General features: G+C 37.2%; 1 protein-coding gene across 10 annotated transcripts in view; it reads left to right on the top strand.

Annotated features, from left to right (window-relative positions):
• RAPGEF2 (Rap guanine nucleotide exchange factor 2) overlaps window positions 1–20,116 on the top strand; it is a 191,945-nt gene that overhangs the window by 108,150 nt on the left and 63,679 nt on the right. The window contains exon 1 of one of the 10 annotated variants that reach the window (XM_009677153.2): window positions 11,045–11,113. The exons of 7 other annotated variants lie outside the window; for them this stretch is intronic. In XM_009677153.2, the coding sequence (XP_009675448.1) occupies window positions 11,060–11,113 (54 nt within the window). In that variant the 5' untranslated portion in view covers window positions 11,045–11,059. Of the gene's footprint in view, window positions 1–11,044; window positions 11,114–11,459; window positions 11,985–20,116 lie in introns of those variants that run through there. 2 more of the 10 variants (XM_009677152.2, XM_009677154.2) reach the window with 2 other exon arrangements.

The following is a 20,116-nucleotide window of genomic DNA, read 5'->3' on the forward strand; positions in this document are numbered from 1 at the left end:
ACACACCTTAATTTACAACTGTGTTGCTCACAGGAAGAAGCATGCTATGCAAGTGTATTTTAATTACACATTTGCACAAATACTGCATGTTTATTTGCACAACTAATGGTTTGTCTGTCTTGATAACCCTTTCCGTTTAAAAGCATTAAAAATAGGAAATATTGTATTGATCATTCCATTTGTAAAAGAAAGCTAGTTCTTAATATTTGACGAATGTTAATGTCCTTTTATCAGGAAGGATATTTTTCTATTTGCTTTTGTCTATTTATAAAATTCAGTATGCGATTTCAAAAGGAACTTTTAGTTTTTATTATTTCATGATGGTAATCTACTCATGATTTGGCGTGTACATCATACTAAGTAATATGAAAAAATGAAATACTGAATATGTATTTTTAGTCTGGATGTGCAATACTGGAACACCTATGCAATAATGTACATTCCTCAGAGTTTGTGACTCTATTACAAGAATACAAATGTATTTTAAAGTGAGACATTTGGGGAAAATATAAAGCTACCCCACAATTTTTGTCAGAGAGACAGGATTCCTGAGGTTATTTAGACAATTTCAGTTAACCTCCCCTCACCCCCGCAAGAAGTTGCATGTTTGTTTATGGGAACGTCCACAGATAATGACCATGCATAATTCCCATCCCCGTGTTCTGTATTTTTTGGCAAAACGTAACCTCTAAGCTGCACGATTTCCTTTTTTTGTGTCTATGCTGTAAAGGATTGTTACCGTTTAAAGTTACGTATTATATGCTCATATATGAGCAACACCACCGTTTTGTTTTGTGTAATGCCAAGAGTAAACCGAAATTGTTAGGTCATCCTCTTTGTAGTAATGTAAACTGGCAAATTAATGCAAAATTAATGGTATGCAGTGTGCTGTTTACTCAACTTGCAGCTTCTGTCAAAGGATGTCTATTTTTATATATTACATCATCTCTGCTGCAGAACTCATCTATCCATTGAGATTTACTGCTGTTACAGAACAACCTTTGGAAGAGCTTACATCGATGTTATAATTGGATTCATATTTGTGATGGGGTTTGGAAAATCAAACAATAACATGCTTCAAGCTGTGCAGTATTTTTAGCAATTGTGGTATTATAGTAATATTACTGATAGTGGTGTTTTTTATTTTTTAATTTCTTTAGATACTTTACTGATACTGAGTCCTGTTACAGCTTGTAGATATTCAGTTCCTTGTGATCAGACCCATGTGAAACTTTGGTCAATAATAGTACAGATTTATCACTAGTATGAAGTTTTTGTTGTTGTTCACTTATGATGTACTTTTTTATATTGTGTATAATACTGCTCCTCCGAGGTGCTGGATATACAATTAAATATCAGGTTGGTCATCATAAGCAGGAAGTTGTTCATGCAGCAGACAAATGAATTTTTCCTACCTTTTTCCTAATGTGATCATTGTGTAACATAGCTAATGACAAATAGTGACTTTCCACTCCTTAACTTGACTACAGATAGGGAAAATTTTAAAAACTTACTTCTGTTCTTAAATATTTTTCAGACTCAAAATCCTCATTAGGTTGTTCATTTAGAAACAAATTATTGCATATAAAGGCATTCGAGGGAATGCTGTCCGTGTGTGTAGTGTATTTATGTAATACCAGGGAACAGTCACTTTACAGATTCTTTTAATATTGGCATCTCTGTGTGGATGGGCATCATAAGTGATAGTGCTAATGTGGACGTTTGCTCACTGAAGCTTGGAGAGAAGCTGTCAGTTCATTTTCCCAAGTATCTGAATCGCTGTTATGTGAGCTGTGCTCGAGGTAGTGACTTAAAGATGAAATGATTTGTATTCGCCAATCCCTCGAGTCGGTCCGTCCACAAAAGGTTATGTTTTTGAGTACTTTCAAAGCTGCTTTTGGATTTTTATTTGAATCTTTTAAAATGATATTTTTGCTGAGAGTATTTCTCTAGGAAAAGAATTTTAGTAGTAGTTTAAATATCCTGACTAAGTGAGAAAATAATTATAGCTTTAAAAAACAAAAGAAGGATGGATTGTTTCAGTTCCAGAGCACATTAGAAGAAGGATTGTTCGCTTACTTTCTATTCTGGCTTTGCAAGTGCTTCTTTCTTCTTAGATATAGGAGCACTTGACAAACGTTAGCTCCTTACCTTCTTGAAGTTATCAGTTGTGAAGAAAAAAACGAAGGCTGTTGCTGCCTGTTTTGAAGTATAGACGTTATAGTCATGCGTAATGTTTCCACCAAAGACTGAAACCTTTTGCAACCAATTCAGACAGGGTCCTTCCATGAAGAGCTGATGCACACTGAAGAGAGGAGGAAGGAGAAAATCAGAGTCAATGTAAGAAATCCAGTGGTCAAACAAAAACTGTAACCTGCAACTCCTGGCTGCAATTTTTATATGGCTTTTAACCTCTGCTATGTGGAAATAGTGCTTTCCTATTTGTAAATTATTCAAAGACAAAAACAAATTTGCTAAAATCCTTAAAACATTTTAGAATCAGAGATTAAAAACTTGCCTGAGAAGAGAAGTAATTGGCAAAGGTTTGAGGTTAGGTAATTAAGATTGTGTTGGTCATGGTACTTTTGTGCTGTTGTGTTTGTTTTGTTTTGTTCTTTTTTAGAAGCAGAATTTATTTGAAGTGGCGTTTTAGGGATGAATTGCAGGTGTTTGAAAGCTCCTTGTTTGTAAGATACTAAGAGAGGAAATGCCGCTGTTACAATGGCAGTTACGCATTCAATGTAATTCTATTTTTCAAGCTCTTAGTTGAGACTTCAAGGAGTGTAATTTGCAGATATCTTCACATGCTGCTTTTGTCAAAGTGCTGTCACAATTGCTAATAAAGATGCAGCAATGCATACCATAAACCTTTACTTCCAGGTGGGCTTAATTTTAAAATTTAAGCCAAGGTTTGTCTTGGCCAAATGTACTGATGGGGGGGGGGCAGGGGAAGTGAAATAGCTTGCGTTATTTAAACATTAGTAAGTCTGAAGTAAAATCTTCTGATGTGCATATCCTTTTTACTTCACTCATTCAATGTGAGTGTTAAACTTACCAGGCTGAACCAGGGCCTTGTAAGTGCCTATGTGCGTGCTTTTTCTTCGAGTAAGTGAGAGGGAAGTGCAGGGTAGCTAGCTCCTTAATAAAAGCCAAGGTACTTACCTTGCATTTACCACAGAGTTTACCTTGCATTACCACAACTCTTTCTTAACCACATTACCACAACTCTTTCTTAACAGAGTTACCTTGCCTTTACCACAACTCTTTCCTTCTCCTTCACCACCATGGTAAAATGCTGGTGTAGCCTTCTTCAGGTCCCTGTGAAGTGAAATTTTCTTTTTAGAAATGGGCCTGAGTGCCCTCAGGAAAACATCCCCCATATCCCTCTTGAAAACAGTTGGGACTAAAGGGGAAATTACTTCAAGGAAAAGGTGTCTTACTGTTTAAAAAACATCCCTCTCTCTCCACTAGAGTTAGCATGTAGAATAGAAATTAGTTCACTTATCAACAATCAGCATTTCAAAAAGATACCTCATTGAACATAATTAATATATGTATATGCTTTGTTTAATTCCTGGAATTTGTGCATCTCTGCAAAAAATATATTTTGCACAATGAAAAAAATCTTTTTTTTTTTTTTATGTAAGGGCTCCCTAAAGTGTTACTATTGTGTTGTGTATTAGTAATGCCTGTGGGGCTTATTTTTTGAGCAGTTAGCCTTAATTCTCTTTGAAACTTCAGACGGTAAAGTTTTCACGTGGGACCGAACAGCTGGCAGGGCTATGTGTGCTGTTGAGATGCTTGCCGGGAAAGCTGCACTGCGCATGTGCGTGTGTGTGCATGCTCTCTCTTTTTCATTACTTGAATACGTATGTGTGTGTAATATTTATATGCATGTATCTACTAGAATGTAAAATAATTCACCTTTTCTTCCTTTCACTTCACTATGGTCCTACCTAGTGTTTCATTCATATCTCTTGAATGTTGTCATTTGGAGAGTGTAAAATAGTTACCTGCGGGCTTTTACAGTCTGTAAATGATCCATGACAGTGAAAAGATTATCTTAAAAGTAAAGACAGTGCAAAGTCTTCTGATAGTAATCTCAGAATGCAAAGCCATGTAGAATCAAATTGTTAGAGCGATTCAATCTGGTAGGACTGTGTTTCTACCTAAATATAGAGGTGCTTAAAAACAATTAGGTAACTGATCTTGTACTTGCAAGGGAAAAATGTAGTGTTAAATTTGCAAAATAGAACATCCCTTCCTTGATGGTAGTTGGCTCCCTGATTTACTTGATCTGTTGATGGAGGAGGAGGAGAGGGAAAAGATTTCTTAAGAATTTTATGACAAGGTTTCTTTATTTGAAGGAATTAACTCTGTTTTTTTTTTTTGACTTTTTTCTCTCTTAAATAATTTAGCTGATTTTGCTTGATAATCGTTCTTTAAAAAATAAAGAACGGTTGACATTATGAGGGATTAGTTACATGATAAAAGCAAAAGATTGGGATAATGGATTCTATACAGTTACTATAGCTAGGACACGGTTCTCAAGATATGTTAGTGCATGATGAATATTACAGGCGGAAGGATATGCAGGGGTTTGCGGGGAGTGTTCTCCAAAAGAGTATGATCTGATGCCAATAAGCTGGTTTTTAGTGGTCTGTTTGGTTTTAATTGGGAACCCCTGGAGCAGGCTCTTCTGAGTCTCCCTGGGTTCAGACTGTGGCTGGAGACCAAAACAAAAGGTATTTCCTTCCAACAGACAATTGAAGTGAATGAAAATCCTCCTATAACAGCAACCAGCCCTTTCAGAGTTAAAACCTCCTTAAAATACCAGAGGTAAGTACTAAGTTACCCCAGGAGATGTCTAGGTAAACATTCAGGAAGACAGACGGAAAGGACTCAAGACATCACATATGGTAGTAAAAAATGATAGACGATTTCTACCATTATCTGGAAAGCTAAACGAAAACGGGGCGGGGGTGGGGGGGAACGTTTCTTGCCAGGAAGTGTCTGTATCTGGAGAAGAGTGATCTGAGGTTCAGATTCTCTCTTCAAGTTTCTAAACAAGCTCAAGGAAAAGTGTTTGAAGGTGTTAGAAAGCATATTGTGTTCTCCCTCCACCACTACCCCAAAATCCCCAAACAAACAAACAAAAAAACCCAGCTAGCATTTAGAGAAGATTAGGAACAAGGATCTCTGTCTTTTGGTTTTTGGTTTTGGTTTTACTCCTTTAGCATTTAATACTGAAACAATATGTAATTGTTCCCCTGCCCTGGTGTTCTCGAATACATTCAATGCTAAGCCAGAACAATTAACCTTGCAGTTCAAAGTTGTTAGCTTATTGCAGAGCAACTGTTACAGGACTGAGTGGGACTGGTAAAGAGCATAATGGTCTAGAATTTGTGGCAGCTGACTGACCTCAGAAAAATCCCTACATTTTATTCTTACCTTTTAGCAATGCAGCAGTAGGATATACGTGAAAAACAGAGGTATGTGGTTATTGTGCTTCAATGATATTTTCCTGCATTATTATACAGAGAAGGATCTCTGAAATTTTGGAGGTACTGCACATTAAACGACGAACTGGTAGTGAATCTCAATTGTTTAGGACTGGAAAAGAGGCCTTGCTAATCTTGTATACCATGTATCATTATCGACTGTAGCACATCATTTGCTTTCTTTGCTCTTGTGCTTTTTGTTCAGAATTTGAAAGCAGAAAGCACATTCTCTTGTTCTCTGATTTGATTAACACGTTATCTTTAACTCTTGTTCTTACTCTAAGATGAGAAAATTTTATAAACATTGGGAAAGACCGCATCTGTAGTGACAGACTGCATTTTTTCATTCCTGAAATAGACGAAGTTAAGGAAATTAATCTGTGATCTTTCACCCAACTGAAGTCATTAATATCTCAAATTATAAAGTCTAATTTTTAGCATTTAGTAATGACAATATACTGTCCTAAAGTCATATTAACACCATTAAACTTGAGATTTGCGTAAGTAATAACACTTTGCTTTATGTAAAGATACAGGTAAATTAGTTTTACATCATATAATAAAGTGATTTCATAAATGAACTTACTACATATGTCTTGTTTTTTATCTTGCAAATGAAAAATTTAACTAGTAAGACCATAATGTGTGTTGTGGAAGCACAAAAGAACTGTTAAGATCTTGTTTTAAAAGCTGTGACAAAACACACTCCTACATTCTGTGTGGTGTAAAGCATAATTAAAGATAAAATCCAAAGAAAGGCTTCTCTGTGCCCTGTTACTGTGGTGAGCCTTTGCTTCAAGTAGGTTTTACAAGCTAAATTAGAAATTCTGAAAATGGGACACTGCCACGCTTAGGATGAGTATCAATCAGTTACAGGTTGTCTTTGTGTCTACTGTAACATAATTGTCATATGTCAGAAATGAGAACTTGATGGCAAGTACTTGAAATGAATCTTATAACTTGCTCCCTTTGAAAGCCACGGCATGCAAACAGAAAGTTTGCTTTACTGAAAGCAGAGCTGTGCACAGAAGGTGACAGATCAGTCTGCAGTCAGAAAGAAGACTGGCAGACTCCCGCACGTCAACCCAGCTGAGGCACCAGCCAGACTGCTCAGGGCTTGTCATTATTTTAAAGATCCGGATTATAGATTCATCTGCAGCAACAGCTCAACAGAAGGGCATTTGTTCAAATGGTCTGTAACATTAGCAGATGTGTTACCAGAACAGCACACATCGCTCCATTGTAGCAGTTGTTTTGGTACTGCCAGTGGTGCAGAGAAACATCATCATTGTAATGAATGCCACAGCCGTATTATACATTTAAAAAAAAAAAAAAGTGATAAATACTATCACTTTATCTATTGGTTTTAGCTGAAGTGATGTTTTAATCATAGAAACTCACCTTGGGGCATTCATTTGGGTAGTTTTCCTTTATTCGGTGGAGTTTTCTTTAGAGTTCTCAAAGTTCTAGGGAAAATGCGAATAGAACAGGTGTGTCTGAAATAGGATATCTGAATTATCCTGGTAAATCTGAACTCCCTTGCATGAAACTGGGTCGTGTGACCAGTGATTTAAGGTACTGGCAGCAAATTTGAGTGTGTTAGAATAAAAGACCTCTTAATGCTGTAGAGGTCACCTGAATGTATTATTCATTGTAGTGTCTGTAGCTAATTGCTGTTTTGGGGGTTTTTGTTGGTATTTTTATGCTTGATGGGAGCATCAGATTATGTTATTAACTGGTCTCTGCTGTAAGACTAGTAGGGAGGGAGAGCCTCAGCACTGAAACGTTCAGAAGCGTGCTCTTGGGAACTAAAGTTTTGTGTCCAACAGTTCTGAGTTGAAAAAATCATTTTTAAAAATTCCTTCCCTTTTGTGTGAAGGAGGGGGAAAGAAAAGAAGATACCTTTGCCGTTTCTTCTTTAAAAATCATGTGCTCCACTGCTGCGCTCTTCAGTTTAGGTGTCTGTATTCCAGCTACACCAGTGTACCATGTCTGTGTAACGGTCCCTTCGCTGTGAATATTTTGGGGTGCATGTCGTGACTATTGCAATTTTAGGCCTTGTTCCTTAGCTTCTTTTTCTATTGACTTAAGTTTTCTGGTTACTGGAGTCATGAAGCGCCACGAAATGTAGTGAACCTACAGTGTTTTGTTGTCTTTTGCCTAAGATTTTGAACATAAAGGAAACAGTGTTGTGCTGAAGGGAAATATTGTGCTGAAGGGAAAGGGGAAAACGCGCTGGTAACTTTTTCTGTTCTTCAGGCACTTCAGGAAAAGAACCTTTTATATTTATGTAATCTATAAAATTAACAAAAAATACTGCTGTGAATAGCTGTGAGTTAAGGTGACTGCTTGAAATTGAAGATTTGAGGTAATCCGCTGCTACAGCATTTGTCATTAACCTAAAAGGGTTTAATGCTTCAAGCATTGTTGACGCGGCTGGGAAGAATAGTATCTGTGAGCACGTACCAGAATGTGGAATATGGTTTACAGGAATTGCAATCAGAGATGGTACATGTTGCTGAGATCTATATTAATTTTCACCTTGAATCCAGAACTACTGTTTATGAATCCTGTGAATAGTGCAAGATATCCTGACATTTGTAGTTACCGTTGGGAGGAGCGCGTTTGTATGCATTATTTTTTTGCATTCTTTTCCGAGGCTTATACAGAGAGGTCAGCTTTTCTGCAGACATAACAGTTTGAAGGCAGATGGGGATATATGCCATCATGTCCAATTATTGCAGATCAGCTTTATTAATGTCTCATTTCAATTACCTGAGAATATTTGCAAAAATTTTTTGCTTTTTTCAGACTTTAAGCAAGACGTTTTTGTATATGGGTTTTGAAATATACCTCAGCACAAAATTGTGTTTAAGTTTTATATTAACTGTTCATAGTTATTTATGATAAAAACTTTCCAAGACACGTTGTTCTACTGTCTCTTACTTATTTAAATTCCATTCATTTTTCACTGAAAGATATATATTTACTGAACTTCTGCCATAATTATTTTTATAAAGCCTACCTGTATAGGTAATTAATTTCCAAAATAAGTGTGTATGATTAAACTGCATTATGTCACTACATGGAGAAAGTGGTGAAAGTAGTGGTAGTTGAGGAGGAAAGAATAGGGAAATGGAGTCAACCTTTTATTTCATGAAGTATTTTGAATCACAGATTGCTTATGAGTGTTTTTTCACCTAATTACATTAGTATCTCTTTTTTTTTTTTGCATTTTAAGATGCAAAGAGTTTTTTTCTATTTTGGAAACCACTAAGTCTTCATTAGTTTGATTCACACTAATATTAAACTGCCAGGCTACTTGAACCCTTGCATTCATACATATGGTACTGACTTACTTTTATCACAGGAGAGACGAGGTGTAGTAGTGACCGTAAATAATAAGGAAGTGTTTCATGGTATTGTCGTCTAGAAGTTCTCCATCTTTCCTCTATTGTTTTTGTTCCTACTTCTCTGCTATGTTTCAAGGCTTCTGCCACAGATAGCGAGGCTAGATTTTGCTTGGTAATGCCATCACATTTAAAAACTGATGTGAATTAGGATTGCTGTTCATAGCTCAGTTACAGAAGAGAGTCCAGAAAGTGTTTTGCTTCCTTCCTACATTGGTGAGACAATTCACTTTTCCTGATGTGAGTGTAAAACACTAGACTCCAATTCTGCCCGTGGTGTTAACCACAAGGCCACCAAATCAAACCTGAGAGGGTTTTAATTACTTTGTCAACAGGTAGTGTGTTTTATTTTTATACTAGAGAAGGCTTGTGCAAGTGTCCTAGAATTAATAACTTGTGCTATTTCTGGTCAGGATTTCATTTGAAAATTGATTGTGCTCCGTATTAGGCTATTTTACAAGGTTTAAACATATTTTAACATTTAAAAATCATCTGGTAGTTGCAGTGGCACTCTACAAAGCATTGCAAAGACTTTTTAAAATTCTAAACCAAGTTGTGTATTGCAATTGTTTAAGGAATAACTTATGATCTTTAAGAAACCTTTTAGCACATACTAGAAAATCAAGGGCACAAGTGTCATATTAAACTCTCATAAATGTAAATATTTTCAGTTTAAAATGTGCTGTGTATGAAATGATGTCCTGAAAATATCTGTGTAAAAAAAATAGCCTAGATACGTCAAGTTTTTTTTTTTTTTTTTTTTTTTTTTTTGGCTTTAGTAGACTTCATTTTCACGAAGGGTTTGTTATTGTTTTTCTCCAGGCTCATTTACTAGCAATCATTGTCAGTATGGAAAGAAATCACTAGGTAACAAACTAATTAACACAGGCTGTGTTATTTTGGTGGGGGGCAGCTGCAGATTGTGTTACATGGTATGTTTTAGTATTCACTTTTCCTGTGTGTTGATGCATGTGTATCAACTGTTAAGTCTTTTTTTTTTTTCCTGCTATTGTTGTTGGTTTAAAAACAATTTGACTTTAAGTTACTTGAAGGACAGATGGTCTCTGATTTTAAAGAATAGGTTGTAAATGTGTTTAGAGATGATTCTACTACAGGCAAAGCTTAGAGTGGCATGTTCTTGTTGGGCTGGCTTGGTCTCCTCTGTGTAAAGTATTAGGAATTTGTGACACTTAGGATGTACGCTGTATACAGCTGACAGTTCATTGCTTGAGCATGTTCCCTGTTGCATTTTAGCTCCTCTGCAGTATAATGTTGCTAGTATAAAACTAGAAGTGATATACTGTAAATGAGAGTGACTAGGGAAAACTGAGTTTAAAAATACAGTTACAGTTTTAGAGGAAAATTATAAAAGCCATATGTATGTCAGTCTCGTCCAGATCTTGCTTCCCCTTTTGTTTTTAATGGAATTTTGCTTATTTAATGTGCATGTAGAAGCAAAATCTGTGTTCAGAAAGATGCCAAACGACATTTTAAAAAATTCTGAACATTTACCTGATGTAGTCCTTGGATACGTGTGCTCTGAGTAGCAGTGAAACTGCTGAAAATCTGTGAAAGCTCGTCAAGTGCACTGTTTATAAATACTTGATAACAATGTTTACAGCTCTGCAGTGGCACTCTTTTTTGGGTGGGGAAAAAGGGAGGTGATGTCAAACCCTACTGCTTTATCCTCGTCTTCATGAAAGTCATCTGTAGTTCAGGGTTTGTTGAGGTAAATGTTGGTCCTTTTTCCCCACCTTGGCTTCAGCGATAGTGTCTGGAGGCGGCAGTGAATGGATCCCTCCCCTCTGGGACTGTCTTGATCTTCAGAGGCTGACACGGCACAGGCAAGAGCTTGTTACTTTATCTGAATTGTCCATCTCTACCTTAATGAGTGAAACGGTTAAGTGTCTTGAGGGGGCGAGCTTCAAGGAATGTCTTCCATTTGACTTGAGTGTTTCGGTGGATAAAGGGAGAGGGAGGGAGAGAGAGAGAGAAATCCACTTACATCACTGCAACTGCATTGAGTGTGCCTGTGCAGGTTAAGAGACAGACTACAGTGTCTTTGCTTTCTGCAGGAAGCAGCAATGCCGTTTGTATCCTAAGAGGAATTTTTTATTTAGAAAAGGAAGCATTCTTTCTACCCAGGAAATGGCTTTCCTTGTGCGTTGCTATGCCAACTGCCTGCAGCCATGGTCTTCCAAAGTAAGCACAATAACGTAATTATATTGGCGTATTGCATTCAGACTCATGATTCTCTGGGTTTTTGTGTGTGTAACTGTGTTGTATTTTTGTTGCTGACTCTTTTGGCAGTACACATGCTTGTCTTGACTGCGAGGAGCGGGCATCATAAAATTAAATGCCCATCAGTGTCACGCTGCTGAGATTAATTGTGCAAACTTGGTTAGCTGAGTGGAACAGAGATCACTGGTCACTACTCTGTCAGCATCATTAGCAGCCGGGGAGGAGGTCCCTATTCGCATGCTCTGCCCTGATTTTGGGGGAGTGGAGGGTAGTGGTGGAGCGGGGCGGGGGGGGGGGCGCTGCGTGTGCGGGTGTGTGATTGCAAAAGAAACAGGAGTATTAACAATGCTTGGCTGAATGCTGGAGGCTGGATTCTGCACCCTGACACTGTATTAAGCTTTTTTGAGGGAGTATCTGTGCAGTCAGCCATTTTAGCTTTTTTTCCTTCTTTTTCTTCCCATTCCTCAGTCTCAGGGAATGGTTTTGTTCCCTTGGATGAATGCTGGATATGTAGGGTTTCGTCAGGCTCTTTACATCCTGACATGCTTAGACTTTCAGTGTTACAAAAATGGAGACTAACGCTGTCGTTTGGATTGCTTCTCTGTACTACAAGTGTGAGGGGTTTTTTGAGCTTACCAGTAGTGACACTTTTAGTTCTGGCTTGGTTCCCCCCCTCCTTCTCTTCGTAATTTAATGCTGTAGAAGGTGACTTGCCATCCATAAGAAATTGGTACATGATGTGTAAATTCAGTTCAGCTTATGTTTCTTCATTATGAAACCACTTGCAATCCCAGCTAACCATGGAGTTATGGGCCAGCAGGAGAAACATTCAGTAAGTATTGCAAATTCTGTTTGTTCTGTCAATAACCTGTCACAGTGAACTGCATGGAAATTGCAACTGCTTGTCTTCCTGCTGATTTACTTTCGTGGTTGTGCTTCTAATGGTGGTTGTTGAGGGGAAGCTGCACCTGAGATGGCATTAGAATTTGCAAGTGACTGTATTTAGTACTGCTTTTAGCTTAGAAAAGGCAACTCTGTCGTTTCTTTTCCAGTGTTAAAAATGTAATCAGAAGATACTCATGTACTGTTTTTGGCCAAGAAGCTATGAATGTTCAATTAAAACCAGCATACATTAGTTAAAACTTTAAAGAAATAAGCAGGCTGTATAACAAGTGAAGTAAGTGTAGATGGTGATAAGACCAGATTCAGTCTGACAGTGTGTGGTACTAGTATGGTGTTGCTCGGTAGCATGGCATTTAACATCTGTAATACACTTATGCTGAAAATGCAAAACCTGTTAGTAAAACATGGACTGGACAAAATATCTAAGTACTGATGCTTTATAATTGATCCCATGAGTCAGCTACACCTTTGTCGTGCTTTAATCCCATAGGCTGCCTGTGTTTATTGTTTGTGCAAAATGCATTCATAAGCAGAACAGCAAACAGTATTTTCCAGGGCCTCAAGTGCCAAGGGTTATAAATTTAGATTTTCCTTTCCAAAAAGATTTTAGAAATAGATTTTTATCACTTAGTTAATGCTGGTATAACTCACTTAATGCTGGTATTTAAATCTTCATAGTAAAATTATGTATAGTTCAGTATGATTTTTTCCTAATTTTACCATTTGTTTCTTCAAAAGTTTTTCTTAATTATATGTATTCTGATCATATGCGTGTGTACTACAACACACGTATTCAGTACGTACAGCTAACAATCATAAATTTTGGGAAGATGAAGCAGGAACTTTTTAAAGGAGAAACAATTTCTTCATGAAGTCAGTTTTTTGACTGTTTAAAAATACATTCTGAAATATTTGAGAATGTCTAGTGGATTTTTCTTATATATACAGCAGGTATATCACAGTTTCTTGTTGCAGACTGTATTGTTCCATTTAGTTCATCGTAAATGCAGCTAGTTTAATTACATTGTAACTATAAAGGAGTTCGTGTTACCAAATTGTTAGATGTTCATGAAATATTTAAAACTTAATCTAAGAAAACCTCCTTCCCTCCTGAAACTCAAGTACTGGAGAAGCTGAAATAGAATAGGATATCCTGAATTTGCAAATGGAAATAAAATGAAGAAACCGCATATGTATTTTTTTAGTCTTCTGACTCTCCAAAAACTACTCATGAAAAGTTCTAGATTGACTGAGGTAGCACAGCAAGTCTAATTAATATAAAATAATTGCTTATAGATAGAAGGAAAAATTAACTTATATTTTAGAGACTTACCCTTTATTCTCTCATATTTGAGTACTATTACTTCAATTTAATTAAACCACATAGAAAAATTTCACTCTGCGGACAAAAATGTAGGAATGAAAAAAGGTGAAATGTCAAGGTAACACTTTACAAGAAGATTAATTTACTTTAAGAAAATGCCCAAATACGTTTAAGAGAAGGAAATCATACTCTGACACCACAGGCACACAATTGCAGCTTTTGCATTGACAAAAGCTATAGTTGAAGGTTTGTGTAGAAGTTTAAAATTGCACTGTCATGACACCATGTAGCTCAATGAAAAACGCTAGTTTGGCAATGAGACTTTCCATGCTTGTTCTCCAGGCAGAGGTTACCTTGCTTGGAAAATGAGACTGAAACATCCGAATTCTTGGTGGAGAGGGAAGGCAAGCTGAGAGTTTCAAGGTATACAGATCTGGTCTTACTTCAGTTAAAAGGAAAACTTAATGCATTCATAGTTTTTCATGATAAATTATTCTTGTATGTTCCCAGAATCCTAAATATATGTTACTGTTATATCCAGCTGATCTTATATTTCATGGAAAAAGTTCAATTACTTCTCTGATACCACAGTTACATTCTCACAGCTTGATTTGCTGGGACGATCTGGAAGTGAGTGCAAAAGTCTCTTGTGCAAGCTTTCACAAAATTAATATGAATTCATTTTATTTAGCACTGTTAAATCTTAATGTTGCACTAGTTTAGGAGGGAGTGAGGGATATGAGTTAAACCTACTGTTCTGTGAAGGATGGTATGCAAAGTGACCGTTGCATTCATCATGGTGGGAGTGGAGGGAGGAAAAGTGGAAAAAATGTTGCATTTCATAGATTACTTAATGTGACAAAATCAGCAGCATCAGTCAAGTGTAGTGGTCCTACATGCCTCCTCTTTCATATGTTGGAAGAACATGAAGCTGGGCTAGACGCACGTGTCTGAAGGTGGTGTTGCCCTGTGGGTGATGTTCCTCAGTGCACAACAATGATTATTGTCTGCTGAACGGGGAGTCAAAACACGTGCTCTGCCTGGAAGGTGGCAGAGAAATGGGTGTTGGATTGTTGCAAAAGCCGTCCTGCTTAGTTCTTACGTTTAAAGTACCAAACTGAACTTCATGTAGTTCAGCGGATTCATTCTATTTGGCTATATCCTTAATGCTTTAAAGAGTCCTCTCCACTAGCTTTGTATTTCTTTCATTGTCATTTTCCTAATCTTAAATGTTAGAAAGATAACTGATGTTTCTAAATAAGTCACTTTGTGGATGTTGAAACTGCCACCTTTGGAAAAGTTTCATACATTGCATCATATACCTGCTTTGTTATGTGCAAAAATCATATTAAATTCAAGGTCTCCCCAGTAGACTGGGGCCCTCTAAAATCTAATTTTCCTATGTTATTCCTCCTTTTGCCTTATATGTGTGGTGTTTGTAGAAACTTCACTCAAGGTTATTTATTTAAAAAAAAAAAAGTGACAAGGTATAATGGCTTTTAAAAGTGTGACTTGAGATGCGTAGTTTTTTCATGACTGTAATGAAATGAATTGCAGAATTCACTGGAGACAATTATGCACGGTCTGCAAGAATGGATGACTTACATTTTTTACTTTGGTTATTATATTGAATAAAGTCTGCTAATAAAGGATATGTTTCACTGACAGCCCAATGACTCTCCATAGTAATCATGTGGCTAGTGCAGTCTTTTGATGTGCTTGACCTGTCCTGAATTAAAAAAAAAAAATATTGGAAGCCAAAAGTCATGAAGTCATCAAGTTTTTTCCTTCTAGTCAGCATGGCACAGCACAAGTATGACATTGGAAAGACAGGTGTAATGATATGATCAGATGGCTACACTGGATAAGCTGTACAAACTGAGATAGTATCATACCTGAATATTTTGTTTATTTACATTATGTGTGTGTGTGTTTAAAAAAAAAACAAAAAAAAAAACCTCAGTAGTAACCTGTTTTTTGCTGTAGTTGCTGATGATTAATTTTGTTCATCTTGCTGGATTGCACATTGTGTTGAGGCTTGCTGCTTTTTTTTTTTTTTTGGTTAGGCACCTTTCAGTTTTATTGCTTAATGAAACTAGACTTCTGCTTTGCCCCCCCTTTGATTATACCTTCCCTTTTCATTTATATGTTTTGAAAAAATCCTTTCTAAAGACCAATAAAGGAGCTGTGGATTTTTCACCTGATTGGAAATAGCATTTGACCTCTTCATAAATGCATTATGATACAGCCCTTAATTACACATCTATGTACTCTCCACAAGATTCATCTTGAGGTGGTTGCTCTGGTTTAATGAGCAGCTATTTGCTATTTTACAATAGTTAAATTCGTTGCTGAAATGGCCAGGTCATGTTTATAGCATACTATTCAAGACCTACTCTTAAGACAAAAGCATTCATTTTTTCTTTTGTAGCTTTTTATGGTGTTTGTAACTACAGTAGTAATGTGTTTCACTGAAGTAGTGCAGGGCGACGTTATCTTCATTTTACAGATAGCACTGCTGAAGAAAAGCTTTGGAAAAATGAGTAAGGACAGAATGAATTTTGAGAACTTGAAATGCTTATTTCTCAGCGTAGCCAGGTTTAAGTAAATTTTCAAAGCACAGGTTTTGTAGTCTGAGTTTTCTGTTTATTGGCCCAGTTTAGTCACCCATGGCCTAATGACCATCTGAAACATTGATTTTAAGTGACTTGCTTGGCGTCACACCAGAGATCTGTGGCAGAGTCTGGATAGAATCCTGTTCTCCAGGACAGCATTTAACTGCATATTTTCTCAAAAGCTTATAATTGGCAAAATTTGGGTCATTTCATGTGAATGACAGTGAATATATTAGTGACCCATAGGATGGCAATGAAAACATCTTTGGCACATGGGGGATGTCTTGCCGTTTTTCCTGTTACTGTTTCAAAGCCTGAGGATTGTAGAACTGGAAAAAGAAAGTCACCGTATGTATATTAGTGTGCATGTCTGATTGTGTGCCCAATCTATTTTATCTCTGTTTTATCTCTTACCGTCTTAAGACAATTTTAAGCTAAATGAAGACAATTTTAAGCTAATTTTTTTCAGGTCAGCATGGATACCTCGTATAGAAAACATCATAGTAGGCACTTATTTAGAAGTTAGTTTAGAATTTATAAGCTAGTAGAAAAATTCAGGCCTCATAATGAGAATGGGAAAAAAATAATGATATTGCCAGTTCTGTTTTACATTCGAAAGTGGCGAAGTCTAGTGGTGCAATTGGCGTGCTTACAAAGTGATCACGTTTATGATGGTGCCCACTGAAACGCGTCATTTATAGCCAGAATGCAGATGTGAACCTGAAAAAGGAAGTTAGTTTCTTCTGATATGCTCTTTGAGATCAGTCAGCTAATACTATATACCGTTACTGAGTTGGAGACGCTCCTGCCTGATCTTCAGGTGTGCTGAAAATTCAGCTAAAATTTATGAGAGCTGTAGATACCAGTAATTTAAAAAACCCAGAGAATGAACAAACGAAAAACCCAAAGCCCTTGATGTTCCTGATTCTGCAAGTTAATGAAGACAAAGCAATAATAGAAGCTCTAAAAAAGCAGATTATATATGGAATGTGTTGTATGAAGTAGTATAGATTAAAAATACCAAGGAGTTTACAATGTGCACTTAGAGGAGCACAAAGTTCATTGTAACCAGAAGGAAGCCTAGTCAGCTAAGGAAATCCTGTGCCTCAGTATCTCAAGTTCATTCTTCCATCTGCAGCGTATTTACACTCCCTCGCAGAATACTCAGTCCAGGGTTTTCAAATTGTGGTACTGGTGATCCTGCTTGAACTATTTTCAGGTGGCATACTCAGTCTTTAACAGTTTAGCAAATAGACCTGTAAAAATATCACAGCAATATGAAGTAAAATTAGATTTTTGGAAACTTCATTTTTAATTATCCAAAGCAGGGATTCTCAGATAGTGATATGCAAGAAATGTGTAGCTTGTGAGAGGGTCATTACAGTAATCATTGCTACTGCTGTTAGTAGTGATACTGCAGTATGCAAAAGTGAGGGGAAGAGGAGTGTCTCATGTTCTGTACTCTACGGCTCCGATGACCTGAAGCTCATCTGAAAAATATTTCTGTACTTGCTAGACCTACAGATTGCTTACAGAATCAATGAAATGATTATCTATGCCAAAAGATAACTGCACATAGTTTAACAATTTGTGCATTAGGAAATCCATAATTTCTAATTTGTAAACTGGAATTGGCTAAACATTTGAACTGTGTTCATATCCTCAGCTCTGGGATAATGGATGATGTTGATGCTGGAAACTTAAACTTAAATAGACTAAAAAAATTATACTTAAGTTTCTTCATCGGTTTTTATTCCTTGCCTTAAATTGCTACAAATTAGTCCTTAACAACATTCTTGATGTTTGAAAAGCTAAACTAATTTGACTAAACCTTTCATGAATGCACACGAGTCTGATTTTATCTGACTGAAATCAACACAAGATTTTTCAGAATCTCAGTGTTATTTTATTACAGCCTGATGGTGATTTTAGTTTTTTGATCTCTTAGTTGCAACTGTTAATGTATAGCTAGACTGTTTATTCTTTTCACTTACTATTTTTGATGCAATCTTACTGGTGCTTTCTAAATTTAGAATTTAGCATTATTATTTTAGAAGTAATGTTGCTTCAAACAAACAAACAAAAAAAACATTTGGTGGTAAGGTATTTCAAGATTTCATGCATGTAAAGGTGACACTGAAGCAGCATTTCCAGCATTCTTTATTGCCAATGGAAGACAAGTACTACTGACTGCAAAGGCACGACATGAGTAAAGTCAGCGTTAAGGGTTTGAGGAAAATGAGACTTAATGTCTCAAGATTTACCCTGCACCAAAGAATCTTGTACCGACACATCTCATTTTCAGTATTGTATTTGAAGGTGTCTGGAAGCTGTGGTGCAAGAAAAGCATGGGATGATCTGCAGGTCTGCAGATTTTTTAGGATACTAAACTTCACGCGCTTAAGTTGTTAGGCTCGTTACTGGTTACATAACTGACAACACTGTCCTGGGAAGGGCTGGTTGTCCGTTCTTCCTGTTTTGTTAGCATGTCAGTAACCTTTTCCTCTGTTCGTTTTGGGATGGTGTTGATTCAGCTGAGAGCCACAGGAGGAATAAATTCTAACTGAACTGTCTCTGACAGTTGCTCGGTACTCTCAGTGGGTTGTTTATAAAGTTGATCCTATGCCCAGGAGTTGGTATTTATAGGAAAGTTGTCATTTCTTCTTGTCGAGTGTTTGTATGAGGATATGAAGAGGGTAGATGAAGGACAGCAGAATGCAGTGCTTCTGTCTGGGTGATGTTGAAGGTAGATATTCTTATGTTAACGTAGTACCTGGTCCAGATAGTGCTATTGTTTAGTCCCTGATGCAGCTGAGACCAGCTGAGACTCCGAGTTGCAGATGAGCTGCTGTCTGAATTTTGAACTGGAAAGGATGTAGGATCACAACTATAACATTTGGTGAAACAACTGGAAGATGAAGCGAAGATGAAATTTTGGGTAGGTGGCTGTTTGCAATTTGTGTTCATGGTGCTGGATTCAGTTATTACACTAGTGTACTGTGGTAATATACAAGAATATAGGTCTAGCCTCTGGCCAGCAGGCTTTATCTGTGGTTTTGGGTTCCTCTCACTGCGAGTGTGAAGCTTGCTACTGTGGACCAAGTTTACTCCCTTTGGTTGACCTGATGCTCTCTATCTTGATCTAAACCTTAAATCAGTCAAAACGCTAAAAATAGGGGCGGCAGCCTTTTTTTCTGAAGGATCTCCATCACAGTTGTTGGAACACAAAATCCTAGAACGTTTGGTTCTGCTTCCCTAAAAACTGGAAGAGGATTTTTTCTAAGTGGAAAGGATTCTACTAGATCTAATTAGCTAGTCTAACCAGACTGGCTAGTTTTCTAGCCTTTCCTGAGCCCTGTGTTGTAGGCAGTCAAAGCTGATGTCAGCTTTAACGTGCCATTTCCTACCAAAGCCTGTCTGAAACGCCTTAAAAAGATATCCAATACTTTGATCTGTTTCAAAGTTTGGTAATTCCTGTTCTTCGTGGTCCTTGTGCCAGGACCATGTGGATGGGAGCGTGGGAGTGCCCCTCTTCTACTTTAGAGTATCTGTCAAATTTTTCTTTATGCATTTTCTGTGTTTCAGCTTAGTTTAAAAAAAAAAGGGGGGGGGGGGCAACAGAAGGCTCTGAATTGTTTGACACAATGCACCTTTAGTGTGAAGGTGCTTGAGACTCTCACTCAGAAATGTATGAAAACTTCCATAGTCTTTGCTGCTTATAATGGCAATGATGATCCAAATTCCCAATCCAAAGGAGAAGTAAGACTGATTTAACACCAGCCTTTTCTTTCAGCCCAGGCTTTTTGACTTGAGCAGCAATTGGCTTAAAGATACAAAACAGAGAAAAGCAGACTGGTGAGTTAGGATGCAAAAAATTACAAAGTATTACGCTGTACCTGTATTGAGTGTCTGCTCATAAGCTAACCAAAGGGAGGGCAATCATATGCTGGGGCTTGTACCTTTCCACCTGTGGGTCAGTTAATTCACGTGTCGCAGGGGAGGCATCCAAATCGATACACGGCTGATATTTCTGCTTGGTAGCGCGAGTGCGTGCTCCTTGTAACAGCAGTTACCTGGTCTTCAGAAGTTTATGGACAGCCAGGAAGGAATCAGACTGTAAAA

Source organism: Struthio camelus, chromosome 4, assembly GCF_040807025.1.
Source record: "Struthio camelus isolate bStrCam1 chromosome 4, bStrCam1.hap1, whole genome shotgun sequence".
Classification (NCBI taxonomy): Eukaryota; Metazoa; Chordata; class Aves; order Struthioniformes; family Struthionidae; genus Struthio; species Struthio camelus.